The 23,250-nt window shown below is 42.2% G+C and overlaps 1 protein-coding gene across 1 annotated transcript in view; it reads right to left on the bottom strand.

Annotated features, from left to right (window-relative positions):
- Positions 1-23,250, bottom strand: part of MTSS1 (metastasis suppressor 1) — a 113,637-nt gene that overhangs the window by 18,697 nt on the left and 71,690 nt on the right. The window contains exons 5-8 of the mRNA XM_009695191.1: positions 14,393-14,477; positions 13,054-13,145; positions 11,251-11,325; positions 127-284 (exon numbers count right to left, since the gene is read on the bottom strand). Coding sequence (XP_009693493.1) covers positions 127-284; positions 11,251-11,325; positions 13,054-13,145; positions 14,393-14,477 — 410 coding nt within the window. The remainder of the gene's footprint in view (positions 1-126; positions 285-11,250; positions 11,326-13,053; positions 13,146-14,392; positions 14,478-23,250) is intronic.

The following is a 23,250-nucleotide window of genomic DNA, read 5'->3' as shown; positions in this document are numbered from 1 at the left end:
ATGAAGGCAGGTTGAATTTTGGCTCTAGAAATTCATTCCTAAGACATAACAAGCTACTCTTTTTAGAGGCTTTTGGCCACTTATCTAATTTGTGAATTGTACCAACTTAAAATGGAGAGCTCTTACTATTACAGGCCGCAGCATCGAGATGAAAGTACAGAATCGACCGCGCTCCTCAATCAGAGCTTTTCTGACAGCTTGCTTCTCAGTTTCTTCAAGCAGCAGGTACTTATCATTGACATCTTGTAAAGCACTATCCAACTGGGGCTGAATATCACCCCGTCCTGTATGCAGGAAACAATCAAGAGTACATTTTGTCAAAACCGTAGATTTCCATAGACAAAGACCTTATTTTCCACCAGCACTGCAGTCGGATTGTGCTTTTGCAATTCAAGTCTCAATTAGCATTTTCCCTTAATTCAAATTAGTAAGGTTTTTTTTTCCCAAAAAAATCAAGCATTTCATAGCACTTATTTTTTTCCCTTTTGCATAGAATAAGAATCCATCTGAACTCAAAAGGTTTCAACAAGCCAAAGACAGCATTTCACATAAGGACTTTCTCAAAGCGTTAGCTGTAGAAACCCTCCACATCATCCTTGCTAAAAATCAACATCTTACTAAGTGGGAGAGTATTAATCATTAACCCCAGGTATATTCCTCTTCCCTCCTACTTTTGCACTTAGCAAGGTCCTAATGACAACTTTGTGGAGTCACTAAATGAGTGAATGAATCTCCTATATGAGATGGTACTAAGGACATGTTACTGATCATTGGACCACTGGACTCAAGCACTCTACGCAAGCAACTGCTAAAGCAGTTTTCTTCGTTCCGAAGTCCAAAACAAAAAAACCTATCAACATCTCAAATACATATTAATGTCCAGTACTTGTCTATGGAAATAAAAAAGAACCAATGTTTTGCAATCAAAAAGCTTCACTCTGTTAATTATAGACAACTCATAATACCAAAACTTTCTGTGACAGTTAAGTACCTTATTCTGCACCAATTGCTTACTCTACATCATGCCAAAAATTCATTCCTCTAGGAATGAAGAGCTGCTGCTTAGCCATAGCATTACTGAGTCAACAATGTTGCAGTTGCAATATGTTTTCATGCAGCTTACGCCTCTAAATATTCTAAAGAACCTCAGTTGTGTAAATTTGTCTTAAATCTCCCAGAAACACCATCACATGCAAATTGAGTATCCAGGTACATAATCATGCCACTGTTGCTAAATACCAGGAAGATAACATTGAAAAATGGTGGGTGAGTTACAAGCAGCTACCCAAAATAAATTTTTACAGACAATAATCTTTCTGCATGGAGGATTTAAAGCTACGAACAAGGGAAAGAAAAAAGTCTCTTGATGTGTGTAGTACACAATGCAGATGTTACAAGGGAAAACCTTTGCCTTATTATCACATGTATTTCTTCAATATTCCAGAGTGAGATGAAGTCATCAGTGCCTCTGCACTTATTAGTGCAGCCAGAGCTGCAGGAAAGAGAGCAGTGATGGAAGCAAAGAGAATCCCACTGGCTTAGCGCCATTACAGACTGGATATTTCTAAATCTCCTCCATACAGTTAGACATAGCCCAGATAAAACTGCACAGATACGCACAAGCAGAGCTCTGCGATGGATCCTCAAAGAATCACATGCAGTGCAACACACCGGCGTGGCCTCTGCCAAGGCCACTTGGGTACCGAACTGCCAGCAGGAACACCCAGTGTCTGATCCTCCAGATCAGGTTGAACAGTGCAATGTCATCATAAAACTGCTTTGGAAGTAAATAACTTGGACAATAACAGACTCTGAAGTTGCAGTCACCTGCTTCCTCTCTCAAATTTAGCATCTGCCAGAAACAAGTTATAGAAGAGTTTTAGATTAACTGCCTGAAGGTCCTGTGCCTTCTCATCTGTCATCCTTAGGAGACAAACTGGGCCCTTCTGCTTAAAGACCGTTCTGTACATTTCAGGCCCTTCCCCATACTCTTCTTTGCTATCTGATGCAGTGATTAAACATTTTATATTTCTCTGCAGTTGTTCTTTCAAATTCCTTACGAAACTGAGACTTGCATTGTTGCTCAGACCCCTTATTTCGAGAGCTGCCTGGAAATTACAACATGTGAAATAATCTCCTATTGTTCAAACCTAGATACTGGCTCACTACTGTGGATGTACCAAACACAAAATATATTAGTTGCAAACTAAATCACACAGTCATTAGTTCAGCTCTGGAGAACTGCTGTAAATGTTCAGCTGCTCCACCATATGATCATGCACATAACACAGTAAATCCTTGTCAAATGCATTTGTCTATGCAGTGAGAAGACACACACTTAGAAAGCAACCAGATTCCATTGATAAAGTGGGTTCAATTACACTGAATTTTGGTAATTTGTGTGGACCTCATAGAGCACCAGGTCTTGGACCAGAGCAACAAGAGCACCCAAAATGTGGAGCACAAATAAACCTCATTTACAGCTGTGTAACTCACTCAATTCAACAACGTTACCAGGATAATGTTCAAGCTGTATATTTTAGCCCTTTGGCAAAAGTGCATGTAAAACTACATCACTCTCCAACATCTTCTGTACCTCTAGGAAGTTTCCGTTTTATTCCTTTAAGTGAGTCAGGACATTAACAGACATACCATTTCCTCACCGCTACTTTCACGGACCTGTTTTTATACTATGGCTCTTGGGCACCTATGTAGCCAGTGAAAACACTCAAGCTGTCCGGGGTATAATTCAGAGAAGGAAACAAGCTTACGTGAATCATTTAGATGAGGCTCTGAAGTCAGATGTTTACATGGCATGAATATAGCGCTCTCCTGATGTCTCCTTGCAACTTATCTTTTAGGAGCAGGAAAGCTTTATTAACATCCTTTGAAAGCTCCATAATGCAGACATCAATCTAGCAAGCCTTTGAAATCAGGCATAACTCTTCCCGCTCCCTGAATCGCCACCTGCCTCCCACAGCACTCAGACAGCTCGGGAATTTGTGGGACGAGATCTCTGCCTAATTTAACCAGTTTTCTTTGCTAAGCAGAGCACAGCACATCCCCTCAACAGCACTCCTACACCCAGAGGACACAGAGGATGTGAGGGACAGCTGCCAATCACCTCTGCTCTTCACTCACCTTGGGTCTCCGCTAGTTCGAATCCACTACTTATCTCAGAAAGGAATGTCAACCACTGGAGAGCAATGCAGGTCTTTTCCCCTCTGAATTAAGAGAGGAAGGTCACTTGTCTATGGTACCCCTGACCACTGCCTGCACTATTTTTGCTGTGGACATGAGGCACACTTTCATAAGGAACATCAGCAACTGATTATTCTCTCCAGCCCACATTATCTAGCCTTTAGGTTACCCATTCAGAAACATTTCCAAACTACAACTATCGTAATGACAGAAAATAGTTTCACAACAGTCTCATCATAGAGCAGCTGTAAAAGTGCACCTGGAAGGACACTCCTACCCCAGCTGCAAACAGGTCTGAATGACCCAACAAAGCAATCAGCATTAGCAATGGTCAAAAGCATCAAATGCAGTCACAGGTCTCTGGTCTGGAATCAGCCAGACATGAACATGATGTAGGGATGGCTCTGCAGAGCACGTCCTGTTGCACTTGGAAGAATGAGTCAACAATCTGAAAACCAAGGAGAAATTCAAACCCAGCCTTTCTCAAAGTGGGGCTCTGGTGTTGCGGAGAGGAGCAGAAATGCAGGACCAGAAGTTGTGGACTGACTTCTTCGGCAGCACCATGCTCCAACAGCCCTGGGACTTGTGACTTGACACAGGCAAGTAACAGCTAATGAACTGCAAAGAGCTGAACTGCTTCTCGTCACTATTAACCCAAATCCACCACTACTCCAAGGACAGTCTTAATGTGTTACCTTCAGAGTAGGTGCTTCACATCATTATTATGACATGGAAGAGCTTTAACGGACCAACATGCATAAAACTTCAGTTTCACAGTGTTCTGTATGAGTCCCAGCTGAAAGCCTCATCCAGCTTCTTAAAGAACCATTGTTTGGAAATAACTTTAGTAAAGGAAATGTATTAGGGAGAAGAAAAAAGGTAAATCTAATTTTCAACCCAATTTCATGCCTGTGTATTATAAAACAACTTAAACTAGCAAAGCTGTCAGCAACAGCAAAAGTGAGGTACGCTCTCAGTGCAATTCTGACTGCTGAAGTTAATGCTGTTATTGATAAAGTAATGCAGACAATATTGTTGAAATTATCATTTTCCATATTCTTACTTAAAGAGTGCTCCCTCACACTTTTTTCTGCACAGAACTTGAATATTCAAGAAGGACACTTTAGAGTGACAGAATTTACACTGTATGAGGCAATGCTGAGTACACCTCTACCCATACAAACCAAAGCAGGCTCCAAGTCATTCATTCCCAAATCACCTTCTTCACAAAAGCATACCTGCTTCAGCTGCCAGGATGAACAACCCCTTTAAGTCCTGCACAGTCAAGCCAACAAATAAACTAATATGGATCTAAGCTGAGAACAGAAGAGTTCTGCCTCCATTTGTGGAAAGGTGGAAAACATCATTGCTGGGGTTAACTCCAGACCCCTTCAGCAACCAAATCTGTGTCTTTCTGGTGGCTACTGGAGACCTGAATCAGCTGCTAACGTTCAAAAATGCTAAGCTGTTCCTTAAAAGAAAAGTTCCAAGTTACCAAAGGAAAACTTCCAGATTGAATTACAAACCAGGAAAAACACAGACTGTGGTTTCAAAAAAGGGGACAAGCAGCATGCACCATAGTGCCCAGCTCCCGGAGCCCAGCTGAGGCACCTCGGTTAAGAGTCTCCCAGTCTACTCAATCCAGGCTTCTCTAAAGGGCAACACCTACATCACTACGCCTACAAGCGGAGGTGTGATTATTTCTCTCAAATTCAGAAACACCGCATTTCATTCACAAGAAGATCTTAAGGCAGCTACTTTAAACTTGCAATACAATTGGAACAGCACTCCAGTTTAAACAGATTTAAGATGTGATCAGGCAGCAGAAGAGGAGACAACTGTGATGCTGATTTCCACCCCTTTCCCAGCATGAAGTCAAATATAGTGATTTCTTATCTATCGGTTAAGAAAGGTGCATGCGATTTTCAGAAAAAAGGAGGACTTGGATCACAGGCTTACAAAGAACAACACTAAGGACTTTAAGCTCTAGACTTTAAAAGTCATATTAGCAATAAGATGTTCAATTATTTGAACTTCACCTTGATGACGTGTCTATTCCATTTAACTTCTCTCCCAACTGTGACATGATTAATCAGTCAATGTTAATCCCTTTCTAAATTAAACGAGAGGTTTATCTACAATACTGATTTTCCTCTTTTACAGTGTTCCAATTAGATGCCAAAAGAAAATAAATCAAAGATGGTTTGTTCATTAAGATTAGGCAATATTTTAGTTTCATTAGAAATTAAAGTCTAGGCAGTTAGTGGAGACCAGACACCATAAAGAGGCCACAGTAAGGGCTACAATAAACCAGCCACCAGGGTTACAGCATGGCACAGACTTACCCAGAGCCTCAGCTGTCAGGCAGGTGCGCATGGTGAGAAATTGCAGGACACAAAATTGACACAGAAAGGAAAATAAAAAAAGTCAAACTAGTATTCCAGCATTCCTAGAGTTTAGACATTATCATCAGCGCCAAGACAACAGAGCGAGCAGTTTGGACTAGACTATTTTGACTTCTTCCGTTGCTGATAAAGACAAACGCATTAGCTTTGCTTCCCGATGAGCTGCTGCAAATTAAACTCCCAGTTATTTACCATACAGTTTTATTTTAAGAGACTTAAACCAGTTAAGGAACTTCGTTTAACTTGCAGATTCCTAGGTGAGGACATGTTAACCTGTGCGTCAGAGAAAGTGCACAACACAGACATCTGTCAAACTCTGGTCAAGCTGATGAAGTGGCACAAAGCTCATCCCCTTGCAGGGAAGAGGGAACTCGAACTTGCAAAGCTCTAGGCAGGTGCTGTGTTAGTTACCATAGTGCTTTTTGATGTTCTCTACTGCAATTACATTAATAGATTGTTAATTAAATGAAAAACTAATTGCTGATGTAATGTGGAAGAACATCAAAAAGATTAACCATGATATGTGTATTTTAATTAAAAAACTTTATACATAAAGTTTTGCAATAAACCTGGCTTGCTGTCAAAAAGAATGGAACTATCAAGAGGCATTCAAAACTCAGGGAATGAAAAGAAATCAAAGGAATATCTCTGGTCACTGATTTTGCAATATGTCTTCACTGAATTTTTATAAAGTGGAGCTTATATTATAAGCTTGCAGAGAGGAAAAAACAAGAAAAAAAAAACACCAAAAAAACCCCACAGGCACCATGGCCTCCTCCACACAGGCTTTTTTTTAACAGATAAGGATAATTTGCTCCTTAGCTTCCCTCCTTCTGAGCTGTATCATACTGACTCCCCAGTGAGTGCTGGCTCTCATTTCAGTCATCATGCCACACTGGATCAATCTAGAAGAATAAGGGTATCTCCTGGCAGAGAAAGGGTCTGGCCAGGGGGTCCTCCCTCCCCAGCCTGCCACCCCAGACATAGCAAGGGCCGAGAATAGAAAGAGTGCAAAGTACTTGAATGAGAAGGTTGGCATTTGCTTTAAGAACTGAGATGTTCTTTGGTTATAATTACTTGAAGAGTTTCATGTTTTTCAGTTAAGAGACACGGGGTTTGTGCAAACATCCTTGAGAGGAGTCCAACAATATTACAGTTTCAAAGACCAGAATGTAACACAAAAACAGCTGCAAAGGCTCTAAAACATGAACAGGTCACCTTTGCTAACCGGAAAGAGGGGAAGAAAAAGCACTTTTGGCAGTATTACAGTAAATTAATAATAATCATGTTCTACTCTCTCAACTTCATTACAAGTAAGAATACTTTCCAAATCTGCTGTATACTCAACAGTAGAGGTTGTGAGTTTGGATACTTGGCGTTGATGGGACACAAGAAGAAACGTTGTACTGAATGTTAAGGGCACTCTGCAGAAACTTCTACAAATGGCTTAGAGATAAAACTCAGTTTTCACATTAACATGTGTTGTATTATTTGGAGCATTACACGTAACTCCTTTTCACAAATCCAAGTGGATTTAAACATTTTCCTCAAAGCTCACACATAGTGTCACATAAAGAACTTGAAAATGAAACCTATCAGTCAAGTCATAGGTGAAGGGAAACCTGTCTAGTTAATCATTAACAATCAAGCTGAAATCTAGAAAATAAAGCCAACATGCACTCCAGATTTTACATATACATTGAGATATATTTTAAGTTAGTCACTTGATGCTTTTTTTTTAAAACTAAGACTCATGCGTTTTGTTAACCTTCCAAAATGGTTACATGCAGAGTCACAGCTGCTGTCTCTCCTCTGAATTCAGTATAGCATCAACAGCTTCCAGCAGCTATGGATCCACTTATGAGGCCTTGACTCAGCAGAAACCTAAACATGGAATTTATTTTAAATATATGTATAATTATTCTGCTGACTCAAGGTAGCTGGGCTGACTTCTGATGTCCAATGTTTGTCTGAAAACAAAGAGCAATTCAGAAGAAGTATGCAGTTCCATGATTCATCTGTTCACGCAAGAGCTACGTTTCAACACTGGGGTGGGCAACATGCCCTACGGGCCCGTCCCCCTTGGGAATGAGGGCGTAAGGAAAAGGATGCACCCTGAAGGTCACCATGACACTCCCATGGACTGCATGGATCTGGGAGGTGCACCAGTATCCTATTTAGACTACATATATTTAGACTTCATATGGGGTTTTTTTATAGTCAAATACAACAAAAAGAATGAAAATTATCCCTGTAAGGTCTTTTGAAATGCAAAATGCATTTGAAATGCAGTTTCCCCGTCACTTCAAGCTTTGGAAACACCTTCATTGCAATTAACACATCTACTCTACAAACATAATTTCTAATAAATGACCTTAAATGCCCGGCCTGAACTTTCACTTGGCTGCATGGACCAGAACAAACAGACCATGCACAAGCCAGAGAATGGGCACACCCCAGTGTATTCAGCCCCTCAGCACTAAGGTGGGGTGCCCAACCTGTAGTGCTCCAGCCAGGACAAGCCATGCAGCCCATGGCCCTCTTTCCCAATCATCCTTGGGATGCAGGCAAGGAGCAAGGAGCTGCTTTGCATGCTGCAGTCATCGGCTACAAGATGGAGACTCTGCAGGCCGATGCGGCAGGGAGAGAGGACACCACTGCCTTGACGCAAATGAGAAAAGTAGAGAGTTACATTTAAGTTCCTAGATCTGAAGCTGCCCAAAGCAGCTTCCCATCCAGTCACGACAGAAAAAGCTTGGATGACATTTTCAGTAGCATGCACAGTATTGAAGCAAATCCAGAATTCAGCAAACATCTCAGTTGCCCACAGGTGATCATAAGGTTAACTCAAAAATATTCTTAGAAGCATTAGGAAGCGAATGAATTGATTGGTTTAGAGTTCCCATAGGTGAGTCAGTAAGTTTACAGAAAAATCAAAGGGACAGGTCCTGCTTAGGAAGAACAGAACAAAAAAAAAAGAAAGTCTGAACAACAGGGAAACAGGGGAGTTGAAGACACAGTCAGACATTCATGCACTCAGCCACATGCCTGCCACGACAGTTTCAGCCAAGATTTTCCCTGCCCATAGTTCAAACCTCATTTGTGACCTAAAGCAGAATCACTTTTGCAGCTTTATCATTTTACAAATAAAGCCCTTCTTGATTTTTTTTAATCCCTCAGTGACAGCAAGAGCAACATACTTCACCACATGGCACATTAAACAGATCTGTCAAGGTGGTTACATTCAAAAAAGTTTTCCTAACCACAGTTGACACTGCACTCAGACCAATACTTTATTCCTTCAAGGTAGGGATCAAAAAGGCAAAGAGGGGAAAAAGCATCTGCTACTTTTTTTTCTTCTGTATTTAAGTGCTGTAGATAACCTGCAAGAAGACAGGTGAACTTCCTCCCACCCACTTGTGCTAGGAACCCATAGGGCTAGCACCTTTGGGCATTCATTCTCACATCTGTATGAGCCTCAGCACCTCGCTGCATCTTTCCTCCCCAGGGGCCATGAGAACAACTCTCAGCTCCTCAAAAATATTGCAGCTCCTCCTTTCCCCTGTACTGGCTACATGCAAGCCTTCATCACTTCCACCTTCCCCATATGCGTCCCTCTGCAACCAGCTTTAACCCCACCTCAGTCCCATTGGGTTTGTGCCCTGGACCCACACACCATGTGTGTGACAGCAGTTCTGAGGGATACTGCACAGAAACACAGCAGGTTCACTGACAACTCCAAAAGCATGTCGTAACAGCACACTGACAACTCCAGCAAAATTAATCAAGGGAATGACATTAAAAAAAAAAGTCCTCAATCATAGTATGGCTGCTATAAAAACGATAGCAAAATGAGGCTTGTTACACTCTCCGCTCAAAGATGTTTAATCCTGAAGGAGGACAAGGCATCAGTGTGCTGACCTTCGTCACTAGACATGGCACAAATCTGGGGAGGGAGACGGGAATCCAGAAAATGCAAGGAGAAAGTCCACTTGCTTTAAACACTGCTGACAGATACCTACAGTGGTATCTGCAGTATAAGAACAGTGGGGTTTTTTTCCAAAAGGCTTTACGTGCTTCTCTCAACTCTTCCCACCTTACAGAAAATGCTGTCTCCTCCTCCAAGATTGCAGATTGATTTATTCAATACTCAGAAGCAGGATAAAAGGGAGATGGAGCCAGACAGCTGTCAATTCATAGAAACAGGTTCAAAAAATGTTCCTTCTGCCCAGATCATGGACATGCTTTTCTCAGCTCTCATCTACCATGCACTAAGGGGTTGTTTGTATCACACAGGGACAAGAAGCGATGAGACCAGAAAAGAGGGGAAGAAAGGAAAAGAAATGGAGGGAATATCACACAGACTGTCTAAAACTGTTGGTCTGAAGTCAGACAATTTGTCACACAAAATGAAAAACATGTTTACACGTCACCCAAAAATAAAACCTTATCACAAAAAATTGTGTCCTCCTAAAGATGACCATTCTGATTTAAAACACTAAACTTTTCCACAGACAGACAGACACACAGAGCCTACTCAGATAAGCTCCCTCTTGCTGTCTTCCATCACTCCCTCCCTCACCTAAAGTCAGCTAAAATTCAAGAGCAGTTTTCCAGTCATGTGGCTTTCTACCAGCGTAATTGTTGACTAACCTATTAGGAAGGACAGTTAGAGACAGCTCACCTGTTCTGGATAACACTTACACAATTAAAAAAGTTCAAGGAATTCCCTCCCCCAGCATTTATTTTGCTTGTCCCTGGGCTCACAGTTTTTAGGTAGGAGGGGAAGCACAAGTTGCAACCTGCAGGCCAAGAGCTGCTCAAAGAACACTTCCTACCCGGCTGGGAAGAGCCCAGTGCTGGGAAAGGGAACCAGAAAGTCTGCTTCTGCACATGCTCTGCATCATTTTTCCAAAGCCTGGTGGAGTCTGCACTTGGTCAAATAAAACCCTTACTGATGGCAATGCTGCAGCTATCAGTGATGCACATTCCCATTACCATGATGATGAAACTCCTGTGACAAGATGGTGGCGGGAGCGCAACAGGAGCACGAGATTCAGCTGCTAAAAGAGACAGACTGCCTTTGTGGAGAACTCCCTTTCCTTTCTTACTCATCTTTAGTTTTCTATGGTTGCCAGGTACCCTCCCCCTGACAACAACCCATGCCACCTTCTCACACTCTGAGGAATAATGTAAGGTTTAGGAGATTACAGGCTGTTAAAAAAGAAAGAAGAAAGGTGGTAGAAAGGGAGAACAGTGAGAAATGTTAATAGTTACAGAACATTTACATAATGGCTTTTTTTATATTATTCTAAAAGATGCTAGAAAATTTTACAGGTATCTGCACAAGTCATGTTACGGTGTCAACGCTCCTCACAGGAATAAGTTAGCAGCAAGCGCTCTATTTTAAAACATGATTGACTTTGTACAAACAGTTTTAAGGCTTTTGTATAAGAAGATTAGACAGCAGCTTCAGAATATGATTTAAATGACACATAGTAATTGTACCCTGGTATTCAAGTACATACCAGAAATACATTACAGGGGACCAAATTATTACAATAGAAAGTCCTATCACTGTTCAATCTTTGTCAATGAGCACAGCACAAAAGGTTTTTAACAGCACAAGTATGAAGCAAGTTACCTTTCTTTGCTTTCTTCTGTAGCTTCAGTGTGTCAGACGATTTCTTTTTTATCTCCTGGCGGGCTTTTTTGTATTCTAAAAAAACACACAGTCTCTATTATCAACTCAATGTCAAAATGAATGTTTTTCACACAAAAGGCTATGTTTAAAGACATTAGATTACAAATTTTAAGAGGACAGCTACTACTAATCAAAGCGACTTAGAACTCACATTTCGCAGTGCCTATACGTTTGGCTTAATATAACATTCTGGGGTGTGCGCACATTCACATACCAAAATCCTTCCCAAATAAACAAAGCCTTTACAGAAATAACAACTGAGAGCACAGTACAAAATTAGAGTGCTTTTCATCTCAGAGACTCATCCACTCTCAGGAATGGAAAATAGAGATGACAAGTTTCTCGAAACATCTGTGTTCAAAAACAAGTATCCAGAAATGGCAAGGCAGAGAATATCCTGTGATCCCTCTCCAGCATGAGAGTCAGGCAGAGGGAGAAGGTACTAAAACTCTGCCCAAGGAAGGGTCACATTGCCAGCTCTTTCTGATGAAGTGGAGCACAGTGTAGTTGTCCTCATTTTCAGATGAGCTGCAAATCCCAGAAGAATTAAAATTCCAGAACAAAATATTCCACCTCTAGTCCAGGCACACTAAAGGTACCAAATATGAAAACTGATACTTAAAAAAAAAAAGAAAAAAAAGGCATGTATGCATGTCTATACATATACACATACACTTCAATGAAGGAGATCAATGTTATTACTCTTCTATAGATGGAAAAACAGAAGCAGGCTATACCAGGGCCAACTGCATGCCCAACACCCAAGTCTAGCCACTAAACCCTAGATCTCACTGCCAGTTTGGCCAGGGTCACTCTTACCCATAGGAACGCAGGTGATTCTTCCCTTCTGCTCACTACCTGCTTAACACTCTCAGCAGCACAGGTGGAAATTTTTTCAAGAGCTGCTGATTTAGCTGCTTCTATTTGACCACAGTAATAGTGGGGCAAGAAGCAAATCCTCTTTCGGAGGCCAAGCACACTCCTTCCCATCAGTTCTCACCCTCCCTAAAATAAATAATGGTGATGCTGCTTCTTTCAGACATAGCAAAAGTCTTCAGTTTTCAAGGGTCAGTGGTGAACTGCAACCTGTTTTCAGCACCCATGTTAGAGGGCCATCATCCTCAATACAAGTTTTGCAGAGCCAAAGGCATCTACCAACATGTTCTTGCTGTGCAAGACTTTGCTGCCTGCTACCTGCTCATTCCCCCAGGAAAGCCTCTGGAGCCATCATCAGCACCACAGCTCTGAGCATCCTATGTCCAACGACACAGCTTTCCCGTTCCCCAGGTGCACATTTCTGTATCGTATCAGATATAAAATAACGATGCTGAATGTTTTACAGGGCTCTGCAATCTCTGGAGGACACTATGTCTGAGACAGAACACGATCTTACAGTTAGCTTTTAACTACACCTCGGGGCTTTGCAGGGACAAATGCGGCATCCCCAATCCTTAGCACTACTGGAGATCATACAGTGAGAGTGGGCTAACAGAGTTAAAACTAGTCACTGCTTACCAGTCTACAAAAACAACCCATCCCTTGGGGTCCTGCAAACTAAACCTTCAAAGTGTATATGCAAGGGTTAAAAATTTGTTAGGCATTCTGAGAGAGATGTTTTAGAAGAGAAAAGTTGCTATACATATTTAAGCCAGTCATTCAGTTCCCCAGTACAAACATGAAAAGAGGAAGAAAAGCTGATATTACAATCTTACTCCTACTAAAGAATTCTTCCTCTGTAACTACCTTTTGCATGGTCTTTATCCAGTTGATTGGCCACTTTCTTCCACTCTTCCATCTGTTCTTGAAGTGGGTTTATCAGACAGTCAATTAAAGCACTAATTTTGTTGAAAAAACACAAAGAGCAATCAAATCCTGCAGATGCCCCTATTCTTATATAGAGAGCCAAGGTCAATATTGGAGTATTTTTACTTTTTGCTGTGACAGCTACCAGTGTCACAATGTAAATATCAGAACATAAAAATGTTTACGCTGGAGAAAGCAAAAGAAAGGACTGGATCAAAAAAAAATCCACATCACAAGATAACCAGAATTACTACGCAGAAGTTCAGGACAGTGAGGAACAGAGTATAAACCAGAGGAGAGACCCAAAACAGGGCCAATGTAAATAGTTAGATCCTGCTCATCTGTCACACGAAGAGCAGTTTAAATGGATACTCTGGAAACCAGAAAGGTTCATGCAGCCATGAAGAGTATAAACTTAAATAACACATGTATATGCACAAGAAGACAGAGCAGGATGTACAACATCCTGCCCACTGATGTGCCTCACCTCTCACCAGTGGAGTCCATGATACAGTACTAGCAATGCTCCACTAATTAATGAGATTGGGATCGAATCATTTAAACAGCTAACTCTGGGGTAACTAGAGACCAAAGTTGTCTCCTCCCAGCCAATTTCACAAATATCTTTATTTTAAAAGGGAAAAAACATCCCAGGTCATCAGGCAAATGGTGAAGCATCATTTTGGTTCACCTCACGTCAAGTATAACTTCTAAGTCTGGTTAAAAATGGCACACGTGCAAACTACTACTTACTACAGAAGTAGGTTGTTTATGTATAGCCCAGCTTACACATGAGTTAATCCTCTCCCATTACCTCTACAGTCTAACTTTAACTGCAAAAAGGGGATGAGAGAATTTGCCTTTTCCATACTGGTTTGCTGAAATTTTCTCTCTTGGCCGCAAGCAGTTTGGGCTCTTCAGTAACCTGAGGAAGCAGCACAACACTTGCTGCTGCTTTAAAACTTAGTGACAAAAGCTTAAAGTCCTGAAACAAAGACAGATTGGTCACATCAGCAGCCATCTGCTCAGCACTGAGCAACAGGAACCGACAGTGGGAACTGTCGTGACTTGAGGTGACAAGCCCAGTCCCCAGAACATGCAGTGAAATCCTGCATGCTCACAACACCTCATGTGCTGCGGGGGGAGAAAACAACTGCTGTTCTCAGTGGCATGGTCAGACATTAGCTGAAAAGCCAATCCTGGTGAACAGCATTAGGCGCTTCCCAGTAGCAATCAAAAGACGAACCTTAAGCTCTGGGCCAGGTACAGAGCCACTCACCTTGAGAACTGCCGGAGTTTGGACTCTATACTTCTGTGCCTCATACACATCCTGGTGAGAGCAGACCCAATCTCTCTGGTACCACCTGAAAAACAAAACACAAGGCAGGTGAGAGGCCTGATGAGATTCCTGCCTGTGGTGTAGAGGCATGCCAACCAGAAGGCAGATGCCAAGTCTTCCAGAGCAACTGTAAAATGGATTCATAATAACTGTAGAATCGACCAGGCTATTAACCGGGCAGACCTCAGGGATATCTATCACCTTGGGAAGAGATTAATCCTTGTTCATCAAGAGATCAGAACCGAACAATTAAACGCAATTAAAACACAGTTTTTCCCAGCAGCTTTATGTGCCGTGAGGCCCAACTCTGTGGCAGAAGAGTTAAAAGAAAAGGGCTTGAGATGTCAAAAGACAAGAAGCAAAGCTGGCAAGAGAGTGGGCATCTACGGACAGTTTATTTCCACATTTTGGAAATAAACCCAGAGGGATTCGATCCAATTTTCCCATCTGTAGATTCTTTAGACTCAACGCCTCAAAAGGATTTTGCTCCTCCAGAACATGTAACCAATCCTACCTATCGCCTCCTACATCACTGACACAGGCCACCAGTGTACCCCCGTACCCGCCATCTCCGACCACGCATCTGTTTTTCATTCCATTGCCAGGAGGTGGCACTATTTGCTCTAGACCCTCACTCATCTGGGTTTCTGACAACTGCACGACAGCAAGAATAATTCTTTGCAAGTGGTCCTCCTCTGAAGTTTTCCCTTTTAAAAGCACACATTCCTCCATTTCCCACTTTAATCAGCATTACCAACTTTGATCAGCATATTCCATTTCAATATAATTTTGTTTTGGTTAGCGTTAGTTTTGATAATTGCTTAGTTCTTATTTGCAATTCAAATCTACTATTCTCAGGGTACAAATATCAACCTTTGTACAAAGCTGTTCCAAACTGTACTATTCTCTGGAATGGCAAAGACATCAGCATCGATTTAAAAGTCTCATTTGATTATTAAAATAACCTTAGACTTGTAATATACAGTAAAGTATCTTCCTTAGGCTTTAAAAATGTTATTGCACAAGTAAAAAGTATTTTCCTAGTAAAGAAACTTGAAAATTTTAATCATTTTATTTGTTTTTTAAGCACAAAAACAAGTCACCATCTTCCTGCATTCTTGCAGAATTAAATCCTGTGCCCACGAAATGGCTCTGGAACAAAGACACTAAATAACTGGAACAAATTGTGGCTATTTGGTATTTTCCATTGTTCAAAAAGATAAACAGAAAGTCCTTTGTCACTTGCCCAATTACTCATGTTTTTATAAGAAGCTTTTGAAATAATATTATTTGGTAACAGTGAAGAGCTGTAGCCTCGCTGCGTATGGGTGGTTGGGAAGAGCATACGGACTCCAGCCTGGATCCGGACCCATCTCTTCTGGCGATGCTGCACTTGCAGAAGCTGCGATAGACTCTGGTAACTCAAAAAGCAATAATGAAGATGGGGAAAGGCGTAACGGAGAGAAAGCAACTGCAGAAAGAGGACAGTGTCCACAACAAAAAGTGGATCTCTGTCCCAAAATGTGGGCATTTTTGTCTGGAGCCCCTGCCAAATAAAAGTAACTCAGAGCCTAACGCAGCACAACTCCAACGGCAGAGATGGAGAAATGAACCAAAAACTTCCACGGTCATTGGCAGAGCAACTCCCAATCCAGTTTATGCAAAAGGCAGGTTTTTCAGGTTGAAAAACTCACTGAAATACTGGAATATTAGCGACTGTCAATGGTTAAGTGACACTGCTTTCCTAAGCTCATTACATGAAAAAAGGAAGAGTCGTTTCAGAGCAATAAATAGGAAATAGGGCACCATGCAGACTAGGAAACAAAGGTCAGTTACTATTAATATCAAATTGCAAGGTAACAAAATATTAACTGAAACTCCAATAACCGAAGTATAAATATATCCTCTCAACATACAGTATAGATGGATGGGCAAGGTCAGCAAAACAGTTATAGAAAGTTAGGTCTATACCTCAGTAGTTGTGCTTGTTTAAAAAAAAAAAAACACAACAAAATTAATAAAGCCTGGAATAAAAAGGTTATTCCACAGAAAAAAGAACAAACCCAACTGCTTGGGCATGAGGAGGTTACTGGTTCTTCCCACTTTTTGAAACCATGTTATCCATAAGTGTTTACAAGAGCATGGGAGTATGAGGTGTTAATTTTATTCTGTGAATAAAGGTTACTCTAACAAAGTGAAGGAAATGGGGAAAAAATGGTTTTGAGAAGTTTTTTTATGCCCGTTCTGGAAACAAGGTGTTGCAGAGGATGGGTTTAGGAGCCTAGTCGGGAAGGGGAACGAGGGGTACTGCTGGAAAGTTTGGGAGGGCTGAGCCAGCACCGCAGCTTGGCCAGCACGGACCCGGGGAGGGCTGCGGGGAGTGGGTCTGGGCTGGCGCGGCTCCATTTTAACGCCCCATGCCGAGGTGCGCAGGGCGTCAGACAGCGCTGGTGAGGGTCACTGGGGTGATCTGAACTCCCGAAGCAGCAGCTCCTGCCAACCATTCATTGAGAAATGTGCTGCTCAGCCCGCCCTAAAGAGCATGAATCCCTCCCAAACAGCACTTAAATTATGAACTCAACCTGCCTAAAAACAAAGTGCTGGGGAACACGATCGCTTCAAATGGCTACAAGAAAAGACTCCTGTTCCTCTGCAAAATCGTAACTCAATCAATAAACTGAGTTTATTGATAAATAAACTGAGTTTACAATAAATTGAATTCAGAATGAACCAAGCTTAACTACCTTGGAAACGAGATTTCTGCAGTACTGCAAAATACCAACATAACGCTTCCAGCGAACGCATATCCCCTATACCGTCATCCCAGCCGCCCTCCCTGTTCCTTTTGCTATAGGAGCAGTTAAAGAGTTCCCTACAGCCTCTTGCCACAAGGCTTACAATGCTGTTGGATGCAGACAGGAGTGAGCTTTGTATTCCTCCAAGCCTTCTCCCCTGCAGCCGGCTGCCCTCTCTCCACACGCCCGGCAGCTAATGGGCACACGGTGCAGCAAGCGCAGAGGGGGGCAGGTGGTGGGCGCCCACTGAAAAGCTGTTGGGTGCCAGCAGCTTCTGCCCCTGCAAAGGGGAACCAGTCTCCATTCAACACACACTGCTACAATAAAGTCACTACACATTTCCAATTCCCGTTTAAAAGCTAATGTTACTGGTGTCTAATTAAGTGTAGGAGACGAAACCTTTGCAAGAGACAAGGGGCTTTTTAATTTTGGCACTCACTTGATTAGCAGAGGCAGAAACCATGTCCAATCATCCCTACATACCTATCCCAATGAGACAGCCCACGGAGGTATAGATACACCTCCTGCAGAGTTTCTGGATGCCGAAACAGCAGCTGCAGCAGCATTTCAGAGAGGACCACCTCCTCAGATATGCCTGAACAATTTGCATTTTAGGGGTGCCTCACCAATCCCTTGTTAAAAATCAGCCACCAGACTGAAGGAAGGACAGTACCAGCCCACCTCCTCCCACATCTGAATCCCACCACTCCTCCTCAATGTATTAAGTACTCCAGCAGCACTGGAGTTAAACAGAACTTTACCTCCCTGTTCTCATATTATCTGTGAAGATGCTTCCTGAGAAGGCAAGAAAAATTAAACACAGGCCTCTCACTACCCCTTGACTCATTGAATTGGAGCATCATGGCCATTACCAATGCATCCGGCAGCCCTTCCAGGAACATGTGAGGTGCCAAGGGTTTATCTCAACTGCCAGCAAGTTTCTGCGAAGGCTGGTTCCCACCAGCAGAACTGCACTGATGCTCCTGTTTCCAAAGAGCTTGGATCAGTTGGCTACACAAACTGGCAGAAGGGAACCATTTTGTACCACTGCAGTGCTTTGAAAATGTCCAAACATAACAAAGGATAGCAGTTTGGATTTGCTTCTTTTACTCAATCTCAGCCAGACAGCCTTAGTGAACAAGAGTAACATATGCTTTATATAAACTATCATTCAATGTTACAGTAGTAGTTTACTCACAGAAGGAGCGGGTGGCCAAGGTGCATACTCCGCAAACAGAGATGGACATTACAAGCTACATTAACGTATGTGTAAGTCCTGGTATTGGCTATGCAGTTGAGTATTCAAAATCTGGTAAGAAGCTTATTGCACTGGGCTATGCCACAGCCATACAAAACCTGCTTCAGACTCCAAATTAATTTATGTTTTATCTTTTCAAAAAGACCAGCTCCATAAGTGACCAATTGCCTGCTTACTCAAGGAGAGAGCCATGAGCCAGGCGGGCTGTGGAGGTAACTCCTTTTTCACTGCTACCAATCCACAGATGTGGAGGCAAAAGGAGCACCTGAACCAGAAGTGCGTCGGGAGTATGCTGAAAGCACTGCCCGTCTCCACTTCACTGACAAGCAAGCCCCTGGCTAAAAGTCGTGACATTCCCCAGTAGCTATAATTACCTGAACAGAAATATTGAGGCCACACTAGCAAACTTTTCATCAAACCAAGAGTATGTTGGATGGGTGACCTGGACTCCACTTACTGCTCTGCAGTTATGCAAATTAAACTACTGTGCCTTGGGCTCTCAGTTTATAAAATGAGGCTGTGAATTATCTGCTTCTCTGACATACTACAATAATCCATCCATTAAGGCAAACAATGCTTGGGAACGATGTAAAGTAATACTTCGAAACCGGAGACGAGAGCCGTATTCATCAGAATTCCCACTCAGAGAAAGTGGCTTAACAAAATGCTCCTGTCAAGTTTGATTAGAAGGTGGGTGATAACATCAGCCTTATTTCTCGTAAGCAAAAGGCAACTCTGCAAGGTAAAATGTGCTTTCGGTCTCACCTTCCTTGCTTCTCCCTATTCCTGCCTAAGCTTGTAAAAGACCAAAAACCTTTTTCATGTAAGATAATTAAATGAAAGCCTGTGGACCATGACACTACAATGAGTCCACTATAAAGGCATAAATGATTTTCTTTCGATGCTGGCTTGTCATTCAACATTGCAGAGAGACAACAGGGAGAGATTGTAGGAAAGAGACTCAATTGTTTTATTGGAGTCATTATGTTTGTATTTAATAATGATCGTATATCAAGGAAATGATTATTTGATGAAATGTGCAGCTGTACAACTGCATGGCGTCTGTATACTGCAAACAACCCACTACAATCAACCTCTTATCTTCCTCCTCTTGCTTCACTGTTGAGCAACCCCAGAAGGCTCAGAAGATGACTGCCTTTCAGGAAGTGCCTTTAAGGCTCCAACTTATTAACGAGCTCATCTTTATCTTCACGGGCAGAGTCCAAGTGTGCCAGCTACTTCCCTCTTTCCCAAAAAGGAGAGAATGATGAAAAATGGTTGTAATACTTTTTTAATTTCAAAGTTATCAGAAGAGGCTTCCATTTTTGAGAGAGATTAAAGCAGGAGTGGAACAGAGGCTAGGTTATTAAATACAACTCTGAACACGGAGGCTATGACAGGATGACTAACAGTAGGTCATTTTAAGTTAATGGTCATTACTCAACCCTTATCCAAACTCATGCTGTTAGAAGAGCAAGCAGTTTCCATCACTGACTACACAGGGCATGGACCTTGATCTTGCAAAACTGTTTATTCAGATGCCTCTGTGAAACTCAAGGATGCTGGGATCAGTGCCACGGTGTTACAGCAGACAGAGAAAAAAGGAGGGCTTTTGCCTAAAAGTGACCAGCACAGGGGTTGTAAGCATTACCACTGGGACAGAAACCTGAAAGTAGAGCTATGGTAGTGCTTTATGTTTCAGGACATCAACGGCCTCCAGGTAAGGCTTGTAAGTTGGAAAAACACATCAAGAACTGCAGACAACAGAGCCATGTTGTTCAGTATCTACCAGCCAGGAAAAGAAAACAGGACACCCTTATTCCAACAGCTACTATGAGCCTTTCTGAGAAGCGCTTGGCAAAGTCTCAGAAAGTTGCTGCTCAAAACCAGCAAAAAACCATTTCCTGAAGTATATAAAAAAAAGTTTTAATTTCAAGACCTTTCAGAGAAGACTGGATCAACAAATTCAGACACAAGGCCAAATTCACCTAGGGATTTTAGATTAACCAAATTTAATAAAACAACTCTGGCAAGTCATTGTCATGTACTGCATCTCTGTGGTTGTCACTGCAAGGGAATAGCTTGCTTGCAATGTTCAGTTGAGCGCCCTTTTGGGCAAATTGCTTGGGAAACATAATTATAGAGGCCTGATACGAAGTTGTCACATTTGCCAGAGCCCCATGCAGTCCAGATGATCCTGCGAAGACAATGTGGTAGGTGGTTTATTTTCTCTTTTGCAGAACAAACTAGCGTTTGTTCATGAATGGGACTAGCAGGATCTCAAATTGCATTTCCATTGATTTTTAAAGGAGGAAGAAGAGTTAAGGAGGAGACTGGCAGCAGCAGCTAGCTAAAGCAGTAAAGAAGCAAAAGGAACAGGAAACCTGAGCCATCCCTAGCCCACACCCTGCCCTGGCAACTGCCAGTTTTAGGAAGTCCTTAAAACAGACTATGCCCATGTTCCAGTCCGCACGTTAAAGAACATGCAAGAAAGCTCTTATGACTTGTTCTGATCTAGCTTATTCCTCTGCTCAGCAGCATCTTTTCTTACCCTAGCTGCTCTCCTAGCAGAGCACTGGGCAAAATCCTTGCCCCATGGGAGTCAACACGAGTACTGCCATTAAACAAGCAGGGTCAGAATTTCACCCGTGCACACGGAGGTCACTACACAGTCTGTCCGGCATATTAAATACACGAACTGCTATGATCTTTGGACAGCTTGGGTTTAGTTAGCCTTCAGGGCATGCTGAAAAGCTCACCCATGGCACTCTGCTTTTAAAGAGGATGTCACACACACAGGTGGTTGAAAAGGTTTTGGGAAGGTTTAAGTTATCATAGGATGCATTGACTCAATTTTGGAGAAATAAGAAGTCTGTCATTGACTCACAAACTTGTAAGAGACACAAAATGCATCACTGAACTGTGACATCCTGTTAGAGAGTAGTAGAAGTCCAGGCAGAAGTGTTTCCAAGCAACAAAAGCCTGAAGTTCGAACTGGCTTGGTCCCTTCTTCTCCCTCTTTCATAAACAGTGTTTCCAGCACAGACAGCAGCATTTTGCTTCTGGAGATTTCTTTCAAGAATTAATATCCATCCTTCCTCGCAGGTGTTTGTTGCTCATTTTTATGAACCCACAGCTCCGCATCAAGGTTTTAATGCCACAAAAATAAAGCATCATTAGAAACAGATTTGCTTAGAAGAGCAAGTATCACACTTGTGTTTTCAAAGGGTTGTTATTTACATTTTATTCTGTGGAATACAAATAATTTCATTACTGAAAATATACAGGGTCTGCTAAACATCTGACTCACAATGAAGCTGTGCCCACTAACATTGTCCATACCTTTTCCCCATTTCTTTTCAAATTTATACTCGAATGTATTTCCAAAATCGTTCTATGAATAGCAATGTAAACCTAATGGTCTTAATCTGAGCAGATCCAACTTCTTTGCTCCAAATGTTACACCTGCTAACGGCTTAAGAAAGGAAGGCAATCTGAGTCTTCAAGGTCACTCTCCAAAAAAAACCAAAAAAAAAAAGGAGTACACTAATAGAAAGGACTCTTTGTAATGAAAAGGGAATTCCTGAAGCTGCTGAAGAATGCGAGGCCAAGCCTGTGTGATGTTTTGGAGTGTCCCCTCACCTGTACAGCATCCCAGAGCCAAGCCACCAGCTGATGGGTATCTAAAGGTCAGCTCCATCAGCCAGGGATACTCACTGCACTGAGGACCATGCTCCACTGCATGTTCCAGATGGTGAGAAGACAGAGATCTGGTTCAGACCTATTTAAATAGCCAGACTCATTGACCTCCGTACCTTCATGAATCTGGCTCTAAATGAACACTTAATGTCAGCGTGATGTGTGAAGAAGGCAGTAACTCAAGATCCTTATGTTCTTCTGAAGTACAGCTCTCTATTTTGTCTGGGCACAGCTATGAACTGCGATGTAATCTGATTAGACACCAGCAATATTCAATGAGGAAAGAGATAATACACTTACAGCAAATGGCTTGGAACACCAAGTGCAATTCCACTGCACGCTCAGCAGAATACGCACTGCTGATTTTGAACCAGCAACTTCCACAGAGGCTGTGAAAAGCCTACAGGGATCTCTCCTCTTTGTGTTTGGCTATGAGCCTTGCAAACGCCTCTGGCTCCAAAAGTCAAAAGCTCCTTAATTCAGGTCTCCCAACCACCTGTGCTGCTGATCCCAACCCAGCAAGGATTTCAGCTACGACCAAATGGCTGCTGCCTCCAAAGCACAAAATCAAGCACAACCAGGACAAGCAGGTGCAAAAAGCAGAAGAAAAGATTTATTTTTTTTAAATTCAAGTCAGCAGATCTAACAGAAACCCCAGAGCAAGCAGATCTGCAGAATAAGGCAGTGCTATTTTTACATGCTGTCACTTCTTCCAACAAAGCATGCTTCCTCAGTGAACAGAGGGCAAGATCATGGAGGGACAAACAGAGGTAAAAATCATTCAAACCACCTTAAGAAATTATCAGTTCAAGAAATTTTAGAGAAAGTTCGTTATGTTTCAGTTAGTTATACAGATATATAGCATCATCAACCCATCAAAAGACACAATGCATACCTAAGCATTGGGCGCAGCACCTTAGTCCCTGGGCGCAAGGGGAAGCTCTGCCCCTGCCCCAGGTATTCAGGGACGTGGTTCCCACTCGCTGGGGCAACCTCATGCCTCTGCTCATTATTAATGATCTCTAACTGCAAGTGGCATACGGGGG

Source organism: Cariama cristata, unplaced genomic scaffold (assembly GCF_000690535.1).
Source record: "Cariama cristata isolate BGI_N322 unplaced genomic scaffold, ASM69053v1 scaffold14992, whole genome shotgun sequence".
NCBI classification, from domain to species: Eukaryota; Metazoa; Chordata; class Aves; order Cariamiformes; family Cariamidae; genus Cariama; species Cariama cristata.
The sequence above is the reverse complement of the archived record's forward strand: the minus strand, read 5'-3'. Positions and strand labels throughout refer to the sequence as shown.